The sequence below is a fragment of the Mustela nivalis genome (assembly GCF_964662115.1).
Source record: "Mustela nivalis genome assembly, chromosome: 15".
Lineage (NCBI taxonomy): Eukaryota > Metazoa > Chordata > Mammalia > Carnivora > Mustelidae > Mustela > Mustela nivalis.
In genome coordinates, this window is record NC_139034.1 from 79,584,121 (window position 1) to 79,607,720 (window position 23,600).

Sequence of the window (23,600 nt, forward strand, 5' to 3'; positions counted from 1 at the left end):
AAAAAAGAAAGAAAAAAAGAAAAGTAAAAGCAAAAATTAACAAGTTCAAATGAATTAATAAGCTAGTTCTTTTTAAAAATCAACAAGATAAGTAAGCAAATTGGCTAATCTAAAACAAAGTGAGGGGAGCCTGGGTGGCTTGGTCAGTTAAGTGTCTGCCTTTGGCTCAGATCATGATCTTAGGGTCCTGGGATTGAGCTTGTCCCTCTCACTCTGCCCCATCACCCCTTCCCCCCATTATGCTCTCTCTCTCTCAAATAAATGAATACAATCTTAAAAAAAAAAAAAAAAGCAACAGAACAAAACAAACAAATAATACTAGCCAAACCAAGTGAAATAAATTCTAATCTAAAAAAAATTCAAAATTTGGAAGAAGTATGAATCAAACAGAGAAAATTAAAATTATTGAATGCAATCTTCTGTTAATAAATTCAACAAATTAAACAGTTAATAATTTCCTAAAAAAGTATACATCACCAAACAGAACCCATAGGAAAGCAAGTCTGAACAGAACAATTTCTATAGAAGAAACAGAAATAGAAAGGAATCCCACCAAAAAAAAGCACTAGAACTAGATGGTTTCCTAGGAGATTTGTACCCAAATTTTTAAAGATTATTCAGACTATTTTAGAGCATAGCAGTGTACACACATAGATGGAAATCTAATATCAAAACCTGACAAAGATTAGACAAAATTAAAACAACGAAAATAATGACAAATATCATCTAGTAGCACATTAAACCAGAATAAAACTGTGTCATGACCCCACTCAGTTTTTCCCAGGAATGTAAGGATGGTTCAATATTAGGAAATCTACTCTACTCCAAGAGCTAAAAAGAAAAATAGTCATTCAACAAAATTTAAAAGCTATTCATGATACAACAGTCAAAAATTGGAATTAATGTTTGTTCTCTTAGCCTGATAAAATGTACCAACTTCAAACCCTAATCCTTCAGATTATTTAATGAGGAAACACGAGAGATGGTCTAAATAAGCCTGGGGTTAAACAAAGATGTTCACTGCCTCTCATACTATTTAAAACTGAGCTGACCCAATAAATAAGTGAGAAAGAGAGAGACATCTGAAATGGAAATAAAAAGACAAAAGAATTAATGGAAAAAGTACTATAAACAGTACAAGAATTTAGTAAATTTAGTAAAGTAGCAAGAAACAATATTAGCACATAAAAATCAACAGCCTTCATTTAAAAAAATAACAGCAAGTTAGAACACTTTATAGAGGAGCCCATAGTGACAGCAAAAAGATGAAATAACATAACAAAGCACGAAAATAACAAAAAAAATGTGCAAAATGTATGTAAGAAGAAGTGTAAAACATTCCTGTGAGACACAAGAGTGGACTTAATAGGATGGAAAGAGCTTCTGATCGGAACAGGAAGTGCGTGTGGCCTGAATAGTCATGAGCAAAGATAATCATGAAAGAGGAAAAGTAAATGTAATTGACCTCACCTAGAGCTAATACTCCCAACACAAAGAGTACCCAAACCTTGAATGAAAAATAGTAACAACTTGAAAATGGCCTTTGTATACAGTCGCGCTCAAATCAACCTCCCTTTAAAAAGGGAAATTCAAACTAAAACTACACTGAGTTACCATTTTTCACCCATCAGATAGGCAAAGGTCCAGAAGTTCTACAAACCATTTTGTGGCCTCTGCTTGAGGAAAGAGGCACCTGTGTACATCGCTGGTCAAAGTCAAAGTGGTTCAGGGAATATGGAGTATATAGAAACTAAAAATGGAATCATCAGGAAGCAGTTAGTCATATCTAGAATGTAGAATGTTCTACAAGACTCATTTTCCCAATGGCCTGATGACAAGAAATTCTTTTTCTTTCTTTTTTTCTTTCTTTCTTTTTTTTTTTTGCAGGATATGTGGGGTTGAGAATCAAGGGGCATAAAGAGACTTAAATGAGATTTAAAAATATAACAGATATATTTCTTAAAGCTTCTTTGGCCTGATTCAAAGAAGCTAACTTATTATAATAGGAAATGTTTGAGACAATTGGGAAAATACTTCTATGACTTGGGTACTGGCATACATTAAGACATTGTTGTTAATTTTGCTAGACACAATAACGGCATGATGGTTATGCTAAAAAGAAAGTGTCTCAGTCAGTAATGCATGAGCCGTTACTTCTGAAATGACCTGGTTTCTGAGACTTGCCAAATATTGATAACTGTTGATACTGAGTTATGGGGATTCATGACAACTATAATCTCTACTTTTGAGTAAACTTAAAATTTCCCATAATAAAAAGGTTTTCAAAGGTTAAAAATGAAAAAAAAAGTAATGTGCTGGCTGTGACCCTTCTGTTTTAAGGATGATACACACTGAATTATGCATAGAGAGATGTACTGACCCTAAGTAATTTCATGTTATGCATCATCTCATTAGAATCTTGAAGTCCTAGTACAAAATAAGGTCCTTTTCCACCAAAATTATGTAACTGGAGATGCTGATATAGCAATAAAGGAAGAGCTAGGATTTGAGTCAAATCTGTCATTTGCAGACTTTTACTGTCCCTTCTGCTATTTTCTTATAGCACTGGCTCCCTAAATAGTATAATTTCAAATACTTCCCAGAGAAAGTGTCGTCTCCCTATTTTTATCCTCCGCCTGCAGGTTAGGAATACACAGAAGATATCCTTTGACAGAACTTTTCTTCCTTTGCTTTTTCCGTCTTTTCCTTTTTCTTTCATTTCTTTCCTGTCTCCCAATGCTTCCACTGCCACGCCATGCCTTCCTTCTCCTATACTCCTGCTTTCTACCTCATGCCCTTTCTTTTCACTCCTGTGTACCTTCAGGACAGTTCAGGTTAATGATATCCTGAGTGTCGTCACACTGTAACTTTATCACGTAACGTTTATTCCACATCCTGTAAAGCCGCAGGTGCCATGCTTGGACTCGTCCCTGTGCCAAGCCACAGGTTTCTCCTGGAGGTGGCATAATGGACCCTATTCTGGCCATGGAGCCTACAGGCCGACTCTCTCACTCCTTCCTGGATATCCCAAGACTTTGTGTCTTACACAATTTATTTCACTTTTTAAATATTCGTATGCATCATATTTTCACTGGCCTCTGGAGTTATGTCCTATTAAAAAAAAAAAAAAACTACAGGATGGATAAAGAGACGTTGTGTGTGATGGAAATTAATCTGAAAATACTATTAAACTAACTTAGATTTTCAAAGCATTTTGGTTCTAGAACACTCACCTTGACAATACCCCGGATGTGCATTTTTGCTATCATCTCTGCCGTGTAGAGAAACATCAGCAGAGTATCCAGAGTGAAAGTCACATACTGCAGAGGAGGGTAGTGCTCGAACGTCATGGGCGTGTTCATACAGACGGAAATGACGCTGATGATGGCACAGATGCGCAGCAAAGAGTGAACCCACTGCAAAAGAGGCTCAGAGTTCTCATCTGACACCATGAAATGAGGCCTTAAACTTGCATTACAAACCACACTATTTGGAAAATAGAATCTCGAGATTAAAATATTTCACTGGCATGGAGAAGAGAGAGTAGGAAACTCATGTCTGTTAAGTGCATACAATGTGCGAAATATTTTCCCAGATTTTACATCATTTAATTCTGAAAGCAGCCTAATTTCCACATGCACACATGGAGGCAGAAAGGTCAAGAGACTTTTCCATGCTCCTGCAGTTAATGAGAGCCAAGGGCTTATTGTGAACCTGAGCAGGTTACTTCAGTGCCTCTGACCTTCCCAAGGCATTGGGCCACAACATAAGGAGCTTCTGGTCCCGTTAAAACATGGGTCAGTACCTTACTCATGCAGAAATGTCATGTGCCATTATTTTTATACTTTTTATATATTATGAGCACCTAGAATTATATTTTACTTATCGTAACTTCCCTGGTCGTTAGCAGAGTGGTCTATCCTCCTGGATTGCCAACATTTTAAAAAATGACTTGACACGTAACATTTCCCTTGTGTCCAGTTTTCTTTCCATTTATATCTTGTATCTTGTATTTATATTCTTGTATAAAAAATATATTTCGAAATCTGACCTCAACCTACATTTTCAATATAGACTTACTATTTTAGAGAATGTTTTGTACAATTTTAGCCCTGGGAGCTTTCCCAAAATTCTGAAAAATAAGTTTCTGTGCAATTCTAGGAATGCACATGCTGTTCAAAGATTTTCCTCAACTTCAACATAAAGAGTTGAAATAATAGATAAACATGTATATGCACATCTGTGTGCATATACATGTGTATACATGTAAGAAATAAGATCACTCACAATATTTTATTATAAAAATGAACACCTAGACTTATAATATTAATTATAATATTATATAATATATTAATAATAATAATAATAATATTCCTTGCGTCTGCATGCTACCCCCACACACTTAATCTTACTAGTTAATTAATTAGTACACAATGCTTAAACATAATGGAAATATGTTATTTATTGATGATGCTGGATATATCTGCAGTCATGTTAATCTTTTAACATTAGGCTCCCCTCACCCAAAAAAAGATGTCGTGGTTTCATGGTGGATGTCTTCTCGGCTGTGCAAACTAGCAAGGACCCCTGATGAAAAATTGAAAAGACTGTCAGAATTCTGAGGAGACTCAGACACTTGTAGGCTGGTGAGTGGGTTATAATATTAATCTGACAGTTTTAATATTTGCATGAAGACATAATGCCATTTATTCTATATCATGGAAGTCACTGATGACTCAATTCATTTTAAGGGTTGATGTACTTCTCATGCAATTTGGAGGCCCTTCAATAAATATCAGTGTGCGAATTTAGCCCTATCTGGATCTCCAACACAAAGGATCTAATTACACAAAAGAGCTTCAAAAGATGGGTTCTTCCACAATGAATCTATTTTGAATTTAAAGAAAGTATCCTAATAAAGCATTAATCATTTTAGTTAGTGCTTCCAAGGCTAAATCTGTAATGCTACCTTCCTCAGAGCTTCTCAGAAAGGCTTATAGGTGGCGGACACTAAGAAAAAATTTAGTGAATGCTTTATTCTCCATCCTGTTCAATTCTCTAGCCATGAATGGCAGACCTCCTATGCTTAAGAAATTCTGTGGGGCTCTGGGGCCACAAAAATGTTAAACACGTTTCTGACTCATCACGACTTAGCAGTCTGGTAGGCATAACATACACATACTTACATGCAATATACGTTTTTAGTTACATACAATGGTAAAATAGGATAAGCGGAAAGAGAAGAGGTTCATTCTGTGCGTGGTGGAGACGGTCAAACGAGGAAGCCTTCAGACGCCCACAGGGGTGGGCTGACATCTGAGCCAGGCCTTCCTGGATCAGGAGGACTTGACTCATCAGAGGCTGGGGAAGGCCTCCGGGCAGGAAAACAGTGTGAACTGGCTGGACATCTCAGAAGAACAGGGAGACCCTGGTGAGGCTCCAGGGGCCAGTGTGTGCAGATCCAGGAAAGAACCGTTGCGGGCGGTGAGAGCCAGAATAGAAAAAGTGCTCCCTGCACAGCTAACCCATGTTAATGAGCAACGTAGGTAAGAGAGATGTTGCAGTGACTACAATGCAGAAAGGCAATGTGAACAGAAGGGGAAAGGCAGGAAGAAACCTGAGCCTGCTGGACACGTGGTCAGGAGGGCAGATGAGCTGGAGAAGCCTGGAGAGGGCAGGGCGCCCGGGCCGAGGACTTGTATCCTGGTCAAGGGAAAGACAATCAGTGCATGGGGAACAGTTCATTCCCGTACTTCGGCCTCTGCTGGGAGTCCGGTCCTGAAGGGGAGCCTGCTCTCTGTGGTTGGGCTGAGCTTGCAAGACCCGTGACCATGCCCTTCCTCCTTCTGGCTGCCACACGATCTACCCCAGTGACACTGTTCTAGATGTTCCCCCCACGTTCTCCTCGGCTTCATTAGGCAGAAGGTGACGCAATTCTCCAGAGACACTACCCACTATCTCGTTAACCTTTCCTTTGAGTCAACCAACTCTTGCCACTCTGAAGGTGACCTTTAATTCCAAACATCTGACGATCCCCTCCTGGGCTGAGAACTCATGGAAGAATGATAGAAGAGATGACTATGTGGGACTCAAGCTTTGGCTCGGACTGAGAAGGAGCAGTATCAGTGTATGGCATGACTCTGGGGACCATGTGCACGGGGGGGGGGGGGGAGCGGGGGGGAAGGAGGGAGCAGACCACCTAGCAGACCTGCCTGTGTGCATGACCCCCCGCGGCACCTCTTTATTTCATCTGAATGATTCTCCACTTCCAGACTTCCAGACTGATCCATATTCTACTGCACCTCAAACAGTCATTTCAAAGCCAAAGGTACGTGATTTTTGAATTATATGAATCCAATTTCCTTTATATCAGCATGCGCTTCTCCGTTTTTCAAAAAAGAAACTTACTGGCTTGTTAATCCAGAGTATGTCAGCGTTGTCTGACAAAGATTCGTCGGGACCAAAGTCCGTCACCGGCTGGGCCTCCACCCGGGAGCTCTGCTTCCGTTTGAGCATGCTGAAGTTAGTTTGGGGGAGGCAGGACAAGACTGCAGTCTGGAAGCAGACAGACAGTTCCGTTAGTCACCGAAACCATCTCCACGCCGACCGCCTCACAAACGGAGCCCCCCATGTATGCAAATGCATTCGTTAATTAGACACGCGTTCTACTGTATGTCGGAGTATATGCAATATGTGCAAAAAGAAATTTTAAAAGGTTAAGATAAAAATATCAATCCAAGCTTACCCCCCCCCCTCAACCCAATAGATCACCCTGTGCATTTCATGAACAGGTTGCATCACTTTGTGCATTTCATGAGCAGGTTATCGGCCCGTTCAGATGGCGCTAGTCTAGATTAACTGGGGTCGAATTGCCTTCTCAGATATACATATTAGCAGGAGAGTTTTTGAGGCCGGGAGCTGTCTCCACTTAGAGACGGTCTGTGCCAGAGCACAGGTGACCAGTCCAGATGAAATACTCAGGTCCTCCCCAGGATTTTCCCTGGACTTAATTTAACGCGACATCGACAAACATCGACTTCCAATGATAGTTTCAAAGTTCCCAATTTCGTCCCTGACATAGAGGATGGGGGACAGGGAAAATGGGGCAGAACCTCCTCTAAATGAACTTTTTTTTTTTTTTCTTTTGCAGATGCTGGTACTGCATCAGCTCTTCCAGGCACCTTGAAGTAAATACAAATCCTACCGGAGGGAGACCAGATGCCCGCTTGCCAGGTACATACATTTCCCCAATTCTGAGTCATCCACATCTTGCTGTAAGTGTCACTTCTGTCTAGTCACTGCTACTACCTCCCACAGTCCAGCGGCCATGCAAGGAGGGCCCAGGTATGCCAGGCCCTTAGGGCACAGATGCCAAACAAGTGAAATACAGCGGAGGAGACAGACGGCAAAGGTAGGCAGTGCCTGGCTACCCTGAGTGCACAGACTTATCTCATCTGGACTGAACCTCTAAGGAAAGGAGCAAAGCCAGCAGTTTTTCGGGATATGTACTATGCTTTGGACACTTAGCAATGATATTTTACTTAACCTTTACAACAGACAACAGAAAGGAAGACATCTCGATGGCAGGAGAAATTCCAGCCTCGGGCAGTTAATGACTTGAGCGCGGCTACCCTCGCAAACTTGAAAGGCAGAAGCTTCTCCGTGTGCCCACAGATACTAAGCGTGTGTGATGGACCAAACTAGGACTGAGGACCGATCAGAGCCATGCAAGGCCCCTGAAGGAAGGGGAAAGGTCAGGGCGGCACAAGGCCGAGGAAATGCTGGGTCAGGGAAACAGTGGTTTGACCACCAGGAAGCAGCCACTGGTTCTCCTCCTGGCTGCTCCCTGGGGCTGGACTCGGGACTCTAACTGAAGGCCAATGAGGACCCCTCGATTCTCACGGGAGCACGAGAAGAATTTGCAGGATCTGTAAATACACGCAGCTGCAGTTTTCATGGGGAAAGAGAACTGACCACAGCAGCTTTGGACACATCAGCCTTGACTCCAATTCTCCATGTCTGAGTGCGTCCTCCTATGTCCAGGCTCTCCTGGAAGCACCCAGGTAGGTGTGTCTGCCCAGCCCTCCTATTCCCAGAAGACATGAAGCTAATTGGCTTTAAGATGTGCTAGGTATTTCCAGGCTATCTTGCCCCGAATATTGGATTTGAATATGGGCTTTGCAGTAGGCTGCACTAATTAATTTTATTTTACATAATTGGAGTTAGGGACTCTTGACATCGATATGTAAATATATGCAGAATATTCAAATTATGCTTGTTCTCTGATTTACTATGGAAGGAAACATCTGGTGGCCTCAATTTGGGATGCTTCTTGAATGACAGTTTCCTGTGCACCTGAAAACGGGATACAGAATCTTTTAGAAATCCTTCAAGATTACACAACACAAAGGAAATAAAGTATGGTTGTACAAAGTTGTTCGAAGGTGGTACAAGAAATTTTATAGACCTAGCCACCAACCATAATACCTTTTACACCGAGCCAGTGGAGACTCATGAATGACCATTTATTGATCTTATGATCTGGCCATAAGTTACGGTCTGGAAAATTTTTTGATGTATGAATACGATATCTTCATAGATGAATACCATGCAGCTTTTATTATAAATAGAAGCAGAGCCAATTTTTTATTATGTTTTTGTTTATGTAAAGAAGTAGACATCCAGAATTATTGTTTTTAAATCTCTATTTTTGACCCACAAAAACCGGTTGTTCATGATGAATGATACTAATCATCATAGTTTGACCCTAATTTTACCTACTGCAAAAATGCCACCAAATTAAACAGTGCCCAAGAAAACCATCTGTTCAAACTCCTATAAAACTTGGTTAATCCACACACATGTTAAAACAAACTAGCTCACTGAAATATTGACTGACAATAATATCAAATATTAAAATAATAATAATATCAAATATTATTTAAAGCACCCAAGTAGTAAAATAAACACAAATTATAAACATATGAAGAGTTCAAAATTAATTTGAGGCAGTTGGTTATAAAAATTTTCCTTTAAACCCAGAAATATGATTTTACACATTTGTTCATGTTGCGTCAATATAACTAAGTACAGCAAACCTATTATTCCCCTGATAAAGAGCGGCAGGGATATTTAAGTATCCTAGGTAAGCTGATTATTTGATAGGAAATTGCTTCTGTGTATCTTAGCCTTATCACTATGATGTATTTATAACCCAATACATTTTTTCTTCTGTTTACAAAAGTGTCCTTCATAAGGCAGTGCACTGAGTTTAAAAAGCAAGACTTCCAGTAGCTTTTTCACCCTTATTAAAAGTAGTTGGTATTTGGGGCACCGGGGTGGCTCAGTAGGTTAAAGCCTCTGCCTTCGGCACAGGTCATGATCCCAGGGTCCTGGGATCGAGTCCCACATCGGGCTCCTTGCTCAGTGGGGAGCCTGCTTCTCCCTCTCTCTCTGCCTGCCTCTCTGCCTACTTGTGATCTGTGTCAAATAAATAAATAAAATCTTTTTTAAAAAGTAGTTGGTATTTAAATAGTTCAATAATGAGAAAAGGCTGCACAGTTACAATACGTTCACTGATAAATCCTTTACTTGGAAACAGCTAATGGCAACTCCAGGAGAAAAGATATTTTGGTTCATTCCTCCCTTTTAAATGGCTAAAATCCAGTTTCATATTCTGGGATAGCAACCTCTGTTGGCATACGCTTTCCTTAGGACATTCCAGCTCTCTCTTGACTAACTGCAATGAATAGATTCTATTTTCTTTAATTGCATGAGAGACTGTGGACTTCAAGAAACAAACTGAGGGTTTCAGAGGGGACAGGGTGGGGGAATGGGTTGGCCTGACGGTATTACAGACGGCATGTATTGCATGGAAAACTGGGTGTTACACCTAAACAACGAATCTTGGAACCCTACATCAAAAACTAATGACATAACGTACGGTGACTAACATAATTAAAAAAAGTAAATTAAAAAAAAAAGTGTTTGCAACACTCTGGGTCATTTCTTCTCCTTGTAACTCTCTTGGGTTTGCATTAAACTCTTTGGAATCTTCCATCTTCTAAATGATGGTTTACAGCATGTCCTTTACCTGTTGTCCCCTGTGTCTGTCCTCTGTACTTAACCCCTTAAATGAGCATCTGCTCCTACAGTTTCCATCACCATCTGTTGGTGTCTGGGTCCTGAGCTGTGCATCTGTGCTGCTGCTTGGCCCTCCGATACAGGCCGTACTGACACCATCACCACTGGAAATTCAACAGGGCCAATGGGTATCCGTCCGACATTCCCTCCCCCCTTTCCTCTCAGCTCCCAGATCCTCCTGCCCTGGGCTCTTTGGGTCCTCATGTGCAGGTCTGCAAATGTGCAGAAGATTCTCTGTCCTGACGTACACGGTCCCTCTGGCTTTAGCTCCGTACTGGAGTCCATGCTGGGCCATGGACTTCAGGTCTGGACTGCCACAAACATCCAGCTTTCTGACTGTGTCCTGTCCTGTATATCAGAAATCAACTTCCCAAAACACTGACCTGGTCTCTCCTGTAACCCAGAAAAGCTCAGCTTGTCTCCCTCTTTCTCATTCATTAGTTCATTCATTCATTCACACAGGAAAGACTGCATATCCGCTTCCGTATCCGGCACTGTGGCAGGTGCTGGGTACCCAGCAGGGAAGAGCAAAGGCACTCGGAGCTCGTAGCCCACCTGCTTTGTTGAGCTTCATGTTGTAAAAACACTCGGTCCCGCTCAGGTTTACTTGCGCTTCCGATCATACTCATAACCCACACGCCCCACTTGAACTGGTTAAGTATCCCAACACTCCCACATCAGCAACTGGACTCTGCCTGTGTCCTCTTCATGGTCAGCTGCGAATCCCGCATCAGTGCTTTGTATGCCCTAGCTGAATCCATGAAGAGTTTTTAAAGGAAATTAAGGAAATAAAATGTTCAATATCATCCCTTGGACTTCTCACCCCAAGCTTTACTGTTTGGTCGTTAGAAGAGCAGACTTCATGGCGAGCAGAAGTTTCTCATTCATTCATACTTGCATAAAATGCATTCATTCATTCATTCACTCGTTAAAAAAAAATCCCAACCGTTCTGTTAGGTGATAGAAATTTAGCACTAACAAAACATAGCTGGTCTCTCCTCTTAGAATTCCAATGCTCTGTGCTCCTGACACAGGCAAACAACAAGTTTAATTAACGACAGAGCAAATGATTAATTAAAGGAGAGCCTCTCACTCCTGCACCTTGTTCTTCAACTTCCATGTATTGGTATTCTTATTTTCTCACTACCTTATTGCTAGCGCTGCCCCACCTCCCAAGGCAAGAAGTGTATAATGAACGGTTGATTCCCAACAGGCACCTGCGTCTTCGCTGTCAGACATGACGAGATTCACGTAACAAGCAAGGGCAGTGGACCACTCCCTCCCTGGACCTCAAATACCTACATCTTAAGTTAAATGAAAAAAAAAAAAAAAAAAAAAAAAAACTTTACTTTTTATTTTCATTACTCAACAATGCAGGATAACTAGAAAAAATATAAAAACAAAACAAAGAACAAGGTGAAACCCATCAGGAACTCTACTTCTAGAGACTCAATTATTTTTTTTAATTAATTTATTTATTTTCAGAAAAAACAGTATTCATTATTTTTTCACCACACCCAGTGCTCCATGCAATCCGTGCCCTCTATAATACCCACCCCCTGGTACCCCGACCTCCTACCCGCCCCCGCCCCTTCAAACCCCTCAGATTGTTTTCAGAGTCCATAGTCTCTCATGATTCACCTCCCCTTCCAATTTCCCCCAACTCCCTTCTCCTCATAAATATCATGTAGACTCAATTATTTTTGCTAAGTATTTGTTGTGGGCGTACATTGTGCCTGTCCCACCTGGGGTCAGGGGGGTGGGGGGCAAAGTGCTGCAGACAGGGCGATAATCAGATATACTCTCTCTCCTCCTTGAGCCGGGGCACCTATTCTCCAATGACATATGGGCTGAATCTCTACCATCTTCTTTTCAGTACATATTTTTCCATGCATATATTTATTTTTAAATGGCTGCTTAAACACTGTCTTGTAACCAGTTGTTTTTTCTAATTTAGCAGTATCTTGTGAACATCTTTCTCTGTCAAGAAATATGCATGCACAGAAAATCCTAACTGTTAAACAAAAACCACCTTCAAACATCTGCCTTTCCTTGTCTTTCTTGTCTCTTAAGCTCATTTACATCATTATATGTGCAAGGACTTGCCAGGTAAACAGATAAAAAGGCATTTTTTCTAGATAGGGTACCAACACTGAATTTTCAGGTGAGAAAGGTATCACTATGTATTTTGGAACACAACTGAATTTGATGTTTTCAATTTTTTTGAACATTACAATCTTATTTCTTTCCTCAAGTATTCCTATTTATTTTTTGTTGTTGTTCTGCTTAAATGGCTACAGAACCTAAACCAACAAACCACTGATGTCCATGTTTGAACAAGTTTTCTGCCTTTTCCCATATGCAAACTTAGTCACTTGTACTTCAGCACATCATAATCACAGTTTGAAGACAAAGGGGATGTTTATTCCTGATGCTGGAACTGCCAAATACCATTATTTCTGTAAATACAGACTCTACATTTTGGCTGGCCAAATGTCCTTCCCAACAACAGAACAGGTCCATTCAGAACAAATGAATATAGCATCATGCATTTTATGCCATGCTTATAAATTAGGGAGCAAACCCCACTATTTTTGTCTTATTTTCTGTGATCCAAAATCTCTCTGCCTTGCCTCATGCTTCTCCACCCCATCCGCTCATCCGCCCTCTGGTTCCCAGGATATGGTGGCACCCTACTGCCTTTGAGAACTGCACCCCGCCTGCCAGCGGAGTGTCCTCTCGCGCCATCTTGAATGGCTGAAACTCCTCTAGTTCTGCAAGCTCATGTCGTCTTGGATCTCTCCTAGGGACACCAAGGACCTGTGTCCTGTTCTGCAGCAGTAATCCACACCCACCTTCATGAGCTCACCCCTTACAGCCTCTTCAGCCTGGCACACAGCACTTTCCCACGCGGACTCCAACTGCCCAGCAGCTCCTGCCTAGTGGTGTTCAATAATTACCTTTGATCTTAATCATCAAAACCACTGAAGGAAAAGTATTACAGACAGGATCGTATACGAAGCTGAATATATATTCCCCAATCTGAATGCTTCACAAAAAAGAAAACAATCATGAGCTCATCAGTTGACTTCCCCTCAAAATCTGTCAACTGCCATGTAAAAACAGATTCCTTCCAATGTCTACCGAGGACCTGTCAGGTGCCAGGCTTTGTTCTAAGCACATCGTGCTTCATGTCATTCCATTCTTACAATGACATTTTGGCAGATGAGGGAGTCTGGGCACAGAGATGAGCCAAGATCTGAACCAAGACAATGTGGCTTGCAGAGCTATTAAATTTAAAATTAACTACACTCTAACTCAGAGTGGTAATAAAAAGAAAACTACTTTTTCAACATAGTCTCATCATACAACCTAGTGATTATAAACTCACTTGACATCAATTATTTTTTGGGGAGGGGGGAAATAGTACAGACATTTTTCATTTCTTAAAATTGAATTCATTTTTATGATGATTCATTTTATGGTTATTCCAGCCACACGATTAAAAAAAAAGTGCCCCCTCTTTTTTTTTCTGGCAAGAATCTTCAAATGTCTCATGGACTCTATCTAAATGTCACTTTCAGGTTTCTGAAGTCATTATTCATTATCCAGTCTTTTTCCTCTAGGATGAATTCTAGAAATGTTCTATTATGCTTTTATTATCTTTTCTCTAAATTTGGGGGGGAAACGAGAAAAAAGCATTTACTAATATCTAATAATTGTACATCTCCCAGGAAACAGACGGCTGTCTTAATTTCCTACAGATGGCAGATTTTTTAATTTCTTAGAGTTTGTTTTAGTCTAATTTTTTTTTTTAAGACAGAGAGTGTGTGTGCCCATGTGAGTGGGGTAGAGGTAGGGTCAGAGGAAGACAGAGAGAGAAAGAGCCTTAATCAGGCTCCATGACCAGCGCTGAGTGGGACACTGTGCTCCATCTCACAACACTGAGATCATGACCTGGGCTGAAATCAGCATTCAGATGCTTAACCAACTGAGCCAACCAAGCACCCCTAGTCTCATAAATCCTTGACTGAATATGCTGAGAATGTGAAACTAGAAACTAGATCCCACTGATGACACCTTGGCATAAGAGCATATCCTTTCTGCAGAGAATGTACCAAGGCAAAAAGAAGGAGTTTATTAAAAGAAGTACTCTTGCCATACTCAAAATCCACAGCTCAGAATATGGTCAAGGTTGTGGTTTTGTTTTGCGGTGGTTCTTCCAGTAAGGAAAATCCATACTAAATGGAAGTTACCAGTCTGAATGAAGGTAGCAAGTGGTAGCTGTTTAATCTAAAAGTTTCTAATAATAATACACTGGGTCATCCTGAGACGTGGCTGGCTGCTTTCTGGATGTTCTCAGAGAGAATTACTAAACATTCTGAAATTTTCAAAAAGGACTCCCTCACCGTCTGGACTTTGCAGGACATTACATCACAAGAAACTTCCAATGATAAAATCTATTATCGCAGTCTTGAAATTGCTCCCAACTTTATGCATGTGACCGTAATTCTTAGGGTAGGATGATAGTCCATAAACCACTGTTCATTATGTTAGAGAAGAGTCAAGCCTTAAGCATTCTGTGTTCTCTTTTGTTCCCCCTCTTCCACTTAAAAGATGAACTCAAACATTTATGGAAACCTGACTCTGTGCAAAGCGCAATTCCAAGGCCTTACTATCTTTGAAGTAATTTTTAATATTACCTCCATTGTGCAGATTAAAAGTCTGAGGCAAACTTGCCCAATGCCACATGAACTGGAAACAATTTTAGAATTCAGGGAGTCTGAATTTCAAGATCTTTGGTAAAATTCAAAGGTTTTTCAACAGTCATGAAATTCATTTGTGATTTCTTTAAAACAAATACAATATGAAAATAATTATTAGTTGTGAAGCTTTCACAGAGTACACCTAACATATGAGGCTAAGAGTTCTGCGTGGGTCATCTCACCGACTTCTTGCCCTGCCCCAGTAAGGCAGGTGCTCTATTCATCTTATTTTAGAGATTTAAACTGAGATTGAGAGGTAATAGAAGTGTCCTGCCCACGGTCACTTTCTGATTTGACCCCATGATCCTCAGCTGTCCACATCTTTCGGTCTGACCTTTCCAAGGCTTGGTGACTAGAATCTTCTTTCCCAGAGATCAGGGATGGAGATTCTCCAATTCTTGCCTCCTCCATGTCTAAGTGGTGACACCAGATTGGAGCATGGTGGCCCCTAGAAGTGCAGGTCAGTCTTCGCAGGCCACTCTCAAGCAAGTCTGTCATTAGTCCCCTCGGCTCATGAATTTTATGGGCCTCTAAATGGCTTCTGCTCACAGAAAAGGGAGGTGGCTGTGTTTTTTCTCTCTCAAAGTAGCCTGAGTTTTATGTCTGCTCCAGTGATCAGCAGAGCACATCACGTTAGCGGGAGAACTAAGACATCATTGAAATGTTGACCCCTGGGTTCACAGCAGCAAGCTCTGACTCTCTCTCCAAATGCACTTCTCATTTGGGTGCTTACTCATCTAGGACTTGGCCCTGGCTAAATCAGGATGTAGCCCGGCAAAAACAGAGGGTTACACGCATAGTCCAGTCTCAGCAGAACACAGGGGCCACCCAAGACGGGCCACCAAGCGGAGGAAGTGAAACATTTCAAAAGGCCACCTCTAAACCCAGATCTTCATTCTCTGTTCCTTTTGTCAGCACACTGATTAAAAACAGAACTGAGGACCACAGGGGAGGGAAGGAAATCTGAAGGGGGAGAAATCAGAGAGGGAGAGGAACCATGAGAGATTTTGGACCCCGAAAGCAAACTGAAGGATTCAGAGGGGAGCCGGTGTTGGGGGAGGGGCAACTAGGTGATGGGTATTAAGGAGGGCGCGTGTTGTGATGAGCACTGGGTGTTATATGCAGTAATGAATCACTGAACGTTACACTGAAAACTAATGAGGTACTGTACAGTGGCTAACTATCAAAAAAAAAAAAAGAAAGAAAGAAAATGGTCCCCCACTTTTTATACTGATTCTACTTCCCAAATCCCGAAGAAAAACAGCATATAACTTTTTTTTTTTTCTGGTTCTTTCTATGAATGCTTCAAAACTGTCATTACTTCACTAAGAATTCTGTTCTGTTTCATTTTTGTTTGTGAAAATTGAATTTCCTCTGACCTTTAAAAATCACTGGATTTGGAGAGGACCTCGGGATGGACTAGAATGGCTGAGCGCCCCTTTGCGGTTATCCCTGCATCCCAAACTCGACTGGCCCAGCCCCAGGAGAGGGCACAGGCCTGTCTGTGTGTCACCTAATCACTGTACTGATTACGAGTTGAGGCAACGAGCCTCTGGCCGGATCCCTACTCAGAAAATACAATCGATCCTTTTAACAAGCCTGGTCATTCACCCCAAGTTTAGAAAGGATACACACTTACATTTTTGTGACTTATTCTGAGTACAGTTTGGTGAAAAAAAAAATCTCAGGAAAAGAATGTCAGTTAGAAATCACCAGAGGGGGCGCCTGGGTGGCTCAGTGGGTTAAGCCGCTGCCTTCGGCTCAGGTCATGATCTCAGGGTCCTGGGATTGAGTCCCGCATCGGGCTCTCTGCTCAGCAGGGAGCCTGCTTCCTCCTCTCTCTCTCTGCCTGCCTCTCTGCCTACTTGTGATCTCTCTCTGTCAAGTAAATAAATAAAATCTTTAAAAAAAAAAAAAGAAAAAAGAAATCACCAGAGGCTGAAGGTGTGACTTTGCAAGGTCACATTTCCCAATCTCGGAAGAGTGCTATAAAGGTTTTCCCAACCTCCACCTGGCCCCAGGGCCTTGAAGGTTTTCCTCTGCCAAGAGTTCAAGGATAGGCATTTTGTCTTGATAAACTGCTAGCATCACTTAAATATTATGAGAAATCAGAAAAGGAGATTATCTATTTTTAGGGTGGTTGCTTAATCTTGTAATGAATTTGCAAAGAACAAAGAAGATGGATGGTTTAAAACAGTGGTTTTCAAAACTTTACCAGACTGGACTCAAATAAGATGGCAATTCAAAAGGAGTTTCCTGTGTTTTGTTTGTTTGTTTGTTTGTTTGTGATTTGATTTTGTAATAAGAATCCATCAAGTTTAGACAAAGAAGGTGAAAGATTTCCAAACAGTAGTTTTCCAAAGACTGCTGAACCTTTGAATCATCCAAGGAAGTTCTCAAACATCTTAATCCCTGGAGGCCTTCACACCAGGATTACTAAGAACCTTCTGGAGTGGACTATGGGAAGTGGTATTTTTAAAAAACCCTCCCCATGCAATTTTAACACACTCTCCCAGAAGTGGTCCCCGTTAATGATGGGGTCACTAATCTAGATGTTCAGAAGAGCATTTTAGTACCTCCGGAGCTTATAGTTCAGCATCAAGACTGGTTGTTTGGGGATAAAAATAAGAAAAGACTAGTTCTAAACAACTGAAACAAAATAGAAATCTGAGACAGAAATTTTGATTTATAACTATGTGTACATATAGTATATTCTATTCTTGAGTTTTCCTCAGAAACCATCAGAATTTACTAAAAAAAAAACTATATGGAAAATCCTTTCTATACAAGAATAGGGTTTTGGTTTTTGTCTTATGAGAAAGTAACTAAGAACTCTTTTGCTTGGCTTTTCTCCTACAACATTTTAGTCTAGAATATACCTTGAAAATGGCTATTCATTACTTGAAACAAAGCAAAAACAAATGGTCTAGTTCAACTAATTAGGTTTTAAAATGCTTTAATTTTTACTTAATAAACAGCAGAAACATTTTTTGAGGTTCTCTAGAATTTGATCTTTTTTTTTTCCTCCATAAAGTACTGATATATCGAATCGAAAGAAATGGAAAGACTAATTCAATGAAAGGTGTTTCCAAATCCAAGAAGCCCTCTTTCTAAAAATTAAATCCATGGGATGCCTGGGTAGCTCAGTTGGTTGGGCAGCTGCCTTCGGCTCAGGTCATGATCCCAGCATCCTGGGATCGAGTCCCACATCAGGCTCCTTGCTCAGAAGGGAGCCTGCTTCTCCCTCTGCCTCTGCCTGCCATTCTGTCTGCCTGTGCTTGCTCTCTCCCACTCTCTCTCTCTGATAAATAAGTAAAATCTTTTAAAGAATTTAAAATTAAAATTGAATCCATTACTCACAATACTTTTCTTCATCTCTGCATTTTAGCTCCTGGGAGGAATAGCTAAGGTTAAGTTTTCCTACTTGAGAGATTCTCTCATTTTAGATTATCCAGGATTTTTTTAACCTTAACTTTCATAATACAGATTTAATAGTGTCTTAAGTCATCACTGACTTGTATCTTATCTGATTGAGGCCTCCGTAATTTGTCTTTTTTAGGAATATTAAGTAATTTAAAAAAATCCTTCCCCTAGTTCAGAAGTGACCCACGAAGTTGACCTATCGATCTCATAATTACTACAAAGAACTGATTAAAAAAATAATGAAGCAAATGATTTAACCAATAGATACTGCTCAGTGAGCGAGAAAGTGGTTAGTTGTTCTGTCTAGGCATCCTAAATAGGAAAAAAAACAAAGAAACAAATAAAAACACCCCCCAATCACCCAAACTTAAAATTCTGGATTTATTTTCCACCCATGCCCTCCCTTTCCTTCTACTGATTTGATCACCAGGATCTCTTAACATTTGTTCTGCTGATAAATCTACTGTCCACTTCTTGGTTTCCATGATCATAGTAGGGTTCCAGGTACACATCCTTAAGACTGTACACTCATTTTCTCCAGCACCTTCCTTCACTGATCCCCACTGTTATTTTTCTCCTTCTTCTTGACCACATTCTTGAGATCCCGTGGATTGGCTACACGCTAATGTGCCTCAAACCCTGGAATGCTCTGGCTCTTCGGTTCTTTTCTATCACGTCTAAAGCTTTCCTACTTTATAACAAATTCAGGTGTGTTTTTTAAACCTTACGCCCTTTCTTGTCTTCTCTACTTCTGTCGTGTTGTTTTCTTTACTTCCTAGGTTGAAATGCTAATTTCTTATCCCATCATAGGTCACAGAAACCTTTGAGAAAACAGTGCATCTAAGAGCCATGTCTCCCTGAATAGATACACTTAGGAATACTCTCCGTTAAAAATATTACATTGCTGTGAACACTGGTATGGCTGGAAGGCTCATAATCGTTAGTAACTTTTATTGCTTTAAGGTTCTTTTTTCTCATCTAATGACCTTTCAAACAACTGTCCTGTAACTTACATTCTTCTCTTCCACCTTTTCTTTAACTTGCCTCATATGTATGTCTTCCTCTTTTTTTCTATTTCATTTTTGACCCTGTAGGAGTATCCTGCAAGAACTATCTTCTGGTATTATTCAGAATTACACAATTTCAGGATATGATTTTACTGCTGGCTGATACTTAGTTTCGGAAAGGTTATATGAAGGCAGTCTGCACGTCCTCTTTGTAGATAGATAAACACTTCTTCCTTTCTCTTTTTGTTGTTGTGAACTACAACAGTCTAGTTAACACCCATGACCATAGTTTATGATTTTTTCCTGTGATGAGAACTTTTAAGATCTACTTTCTCAGCAACTTTCAAATATATGACACAGTATTATTAACCACAGTCACTGTGCTAGTCATTCCATCCCATGACTTAATTAATTATTTTTTCTAACTGGAAGTTTATACTTTGAGCCCCTTCATCCATTTTGTCCACCCAGTAAATAATTTTTTAACTTGATCAGAATACCGATGGGATATTTTTCTTTTTTCAGATGCAAAGTGTTTGCTAGGCTCTAACAATATGTTAGCCACTTTCTGTTAGTCCTTCCGGTCCATTATAACCCATTTCCATCTGCATATTTGGGTTATTTGTTTTCATCTAAAAGAAAACAGTGCTCACATTTCACTAAGAACCTGGCTTATGGTCAGGGAGAGCACTCCGTGTGTCTCTGTTGGCTGTCTTCCAGACACATCATCCTGTTTGAAACAAAGTCTCCCCTTCTCTTCCCTTTGCATAATTGGAGAGAGGTCCCCCACTCAGCCTTTGCAGACGGGCTTCCCTTGGCCATGGTGTGCTGATTTCTGGACTTTACATTTCCTGACTCTTTTCCTGGAAGCCCCAGTCCCGCACCTCTCTCTGGACCATGGGGTCAGTCCCTGTCCTTGGAGCACATTCCATCTGGTAAGTCTGCACCAGCCCCTGGGTCTCATGGAGAAACCACTTCAAGAGTTAACTTTAGACTTCAGCCTTTCAGATAAAGGAGTTCTGCCTGGAGCTCTGCTCCTCACTTTTTGCACAAGTCAAAAAGGAACTGTGGCCTGAACCTTGGTTATGCCATCCGTCCATCTTTCCAGTTCCATCTGTGGCGAATCCACCAGAAATGCATCAGAGTCCACACCCCATGAGCAAATGGTCTTCCCTCCACTGTACCCATGGGGTGCAGGTGTCTCACTATATAAAGTCCTTTGATCATTTATTTGAAGTCTGAGTAGGAAGCAAAAACCAGAATTAGACTCCTGGGCTGAAAAATCATTATTCCTAAAAGACCTTGCATTCACTTACTTTTTTTTTTCTTTTCACCTGACCACTTTTACAACATTCTTACGATTTTAAACTAAGAAGTATATTTTATCATCTTGATTTTAGATGAATTTGTTAAAAGTCAAGTCTTTACGTGGTGCAAAGGTTATATGTCCAGGATATTTTTTTAATCTTTCTTTATTCCTGTAAAAGAAGGAAAGCGATCCACATATATCAAAAAAAGGCAGATTTACTGCAGAAACATAGAAAACATCTTATTCAAATCTATATCTTTAGGAAAACAGCCTGAAGATAGAGAGATAAACACACAGACACACACACACAGTATATCCATAATATAAATTTCCATAATAATTTTGATAATCAAATACTTTTGATATGTTATTTGTAATGATGAGAAACTGGAAACAACAAATGTCCAGCAACCAGAGGTGTGGCCACAGAAGTGAAGTTGTATTCCTGGTGCACAGTCTTACACAGCTATTTAGAATTTGTTAAGTAAGAATACTGTATGGGGCAAAATATGCTAAATATGTTAAAATATGCTAAATATTTACTGGGAAAACCAGTATAAAAACTGTACGATGCCATGATTCTAACTATATGAAGTCATGTAGTTTTAAAAAGACTACAACAACTACATAGAAATTATAATCATTTGTGTTCAGTTATTAGGACTACGGTCGTTTATTCTTTCTTTGTCTATCATCTCCGGCATTTCTTTCATGTCTAATGATTTTGAAATTCAAAGGATAAATTTTTAAATGTTTAATGTTTGCATACAAAGACTTTGAGGTGTAAAAGCTTCTTGCGTGGGTCTTTGAAGAAGGTAAAAATCAAACAACATGAGAGTTAACCTTTAAAATGTTGATCCATTTTTGGAGGACAATTCATAACCTTTTTTTTTCTATATATAAAACAAATATGAACGTGCATGCCCAGGAGTGTACACCTGCCCCTTCCGACTTCATTTCCAATCAAATCACAGTTGTAGCGATGAAAATGGGACTCACAAACTGTTAAGATTAGCCACCTGTTAATTTCTGCTCCCTGTTAAAGGTCTTCTCCAACCCTGGCCTTGTTACAGCAGTCCCTGGTCCCCAACTCCCATTTCGTCACCAGGGAAATCTGGGCCTAGCTGATGACTACACGCACGAGATGAAGACCATAACCTTCCGGAGGCCTGAACCGATACGTGGACGCGTACACATCCTTGATAATATACTCCCTAACAATTATGGGTCACCCTGGAAGATTTATCCTATGATACTTCAAGAATGTATAAGGACCCGAGTTCAGAGCTATCTACCATGCGTGATGAGGAACATTCCGAGTCAGAGGGACAACCCCTTCCTTGTTCGGGGGTTCTGGGCCCTTCTGGAGATCCGAGCCAGTCTCCTAAGGGCTCAATGACAAAACGCTGTCGCTTTTGCAGGACCCCGCTTTGCCGGCTCGGGTGGTCACCCTGACAGCGGCTCGCCCGGGCCCGTTCATCAAAGGAGGGCTCCCAAGCGCACCGCGAGCCGCACGAGCCGGGTGGGCAGCCCAAGGCCCCGGCCCCTCGGGAAACCTGCTGGAGCACCGCTGCCTCCCACCCGCCGCACGCTCGCCCTCAGGGGCGGAGGGGCCCCCGCGCAGCGCAGCCGCCGCGGCCCGAGCCACCTGCCCCCCGGGCGCCCCGCGGGCAGGCCTGGCTCTGGCGACTCTGGCGGCCCCCGGCGCCCACCCGCGCGCTGCCCGGGCGGGGACGCCGCAGCCCGCCGCAGGGGCAGGGAGGGGCCTGGCGGCCGCCCGCGCCCCTTCCCCGCGGAGGCTTGGGGCGCCCCTCCTCCACCCCACCCCACCCCCCCACGCCGGGCCCTCGCCCCCCGCCCCCACCAGCCCTGCCGCGCCCGGCGAGGGCCACCAGCGCGCGCGCCCGGGCCTCAGGCGGCCGCGACCAACCTGTAACCCCAGTGCTCGCTGCGGTCATGGTGCCGCGGGCGCGGCGGCGGCGGCGGCGGCGGCGGGTCAGGCGCGGCGCCCACCCCGCGGGGACGCGGTCCCTCACCTCCCGCGCTCCGTCGGCGCGCGCCACCCGGCCGGGGCCGCGGCTCGGCGCTCGGCGTGCGGGCGCGCGCGGCGGCCACCCGGGCGCGGGGCCTGCGGGAGAGGGGTGCGGGGTCAGGGCTTTTTGGTCTCGGCTTTTTTTTTTTTTTTTTTTTAAATCAGAGTTGTCTTTGCCGCAGGGGCTGCGACGGCGCGGCGGGCGGCAGGGAGGGAAGGGCCGGGAGGCGGCGCGGCGGGCGGCGGGAGCGGAGGGTCGCTGCCAGCACGTTCCTCCTCTCCGGCGGCCGCCGGCGGTCGGTCTCCCAGCAACAGCTGGGTTCTCCTCCGCCGGCTCCGCTCGTGGTCTCGGCCTGACCCCGGCCACGGCCGTGCGCCTGGAGCCGGGCACACGCGGGGCACACGCAAGGACACTGCATAGGGACGCGCAGGGCCGTGTGCGTGCGTGTGTGAGCGCGTGTGAGTGATCCGGGCTTCGCGGACACGGTTTCTGAGGATGCCGGCTAGTCTCACCTTTTGAGTGTGAAATTGCGAAATAATGAGCGCACAGGTGACACTTACAGTCTCCTGAACACGTCCCCATTTCCCCTTAAAATTAAAAATTTTCGCTATGTGGCTGAGGCGGGATGTCCATCCAAAAATTGATGGTCACCTGCGTGCGCTGTAAGGATCCGGGACAAGAGCTGCACCTGCTGTCTCCTGCAGCTTCTCGCCAACCAGGTTTAGGGAAATCTTGGAATCTTGAGCACCGTACGCAGGCCAGGAGGGCATCTTCTCTGGGCTGTGCTCCCTGAAAACTCAACCCGGGGCGGGCATCTTGCCTTATAGTAACCCACCGAGGAACCCCTGAGCGATTTAAACATCATCCACATAGGCACACACATAGAAGGAGAGAGAAAACTGAACGAAGCTTTCCCCTA

The 23,600-nt window shown here is 42.4% G+C and overlaps 1 protein-coding gene across 2 annotated transcripts in view; it reads right to left on the reverse strand.

The window, feature by feature from the left end:
- NALCN (sodium leak channel, non-selective) overlaps positions 1 to 23,259 on the reverse strand; it is a 303,888-nt gene extending 280,629 nt beyond the window's left edge. Inside the window, exons 1-3 of one of the 2 annotated variants that reach the window (XM_082701489.1) lie at positions 23,194 to 23,259; positions 6,409 to 6,555; positions 3,234 to 3,416 (exon numbers count right to left, since the gene is read on the reverse strand). In XM_082701489.1, the coding sequence (XP_082557615.1) occupies positions 3,234 to 3,416; positions 6,409 to 6,516 (291 nt within the window). In that variant the 5' untranslated portion in view covers positions 6,517 to 6,555; positions 23,194 to 23,259. Of the gene's footprint in view, positions 1 to 3,233; positions 3,417 to 6,408; positions 6,556 to 22,578; positions 22,691 to 23,193 lie in introns of those variants that run through there. The other variant, XM_082701488.1, reaches the window with a different exon arrangement.
- Positions 23,260 to 23,600: the final 341 nt, after the last annotated feature.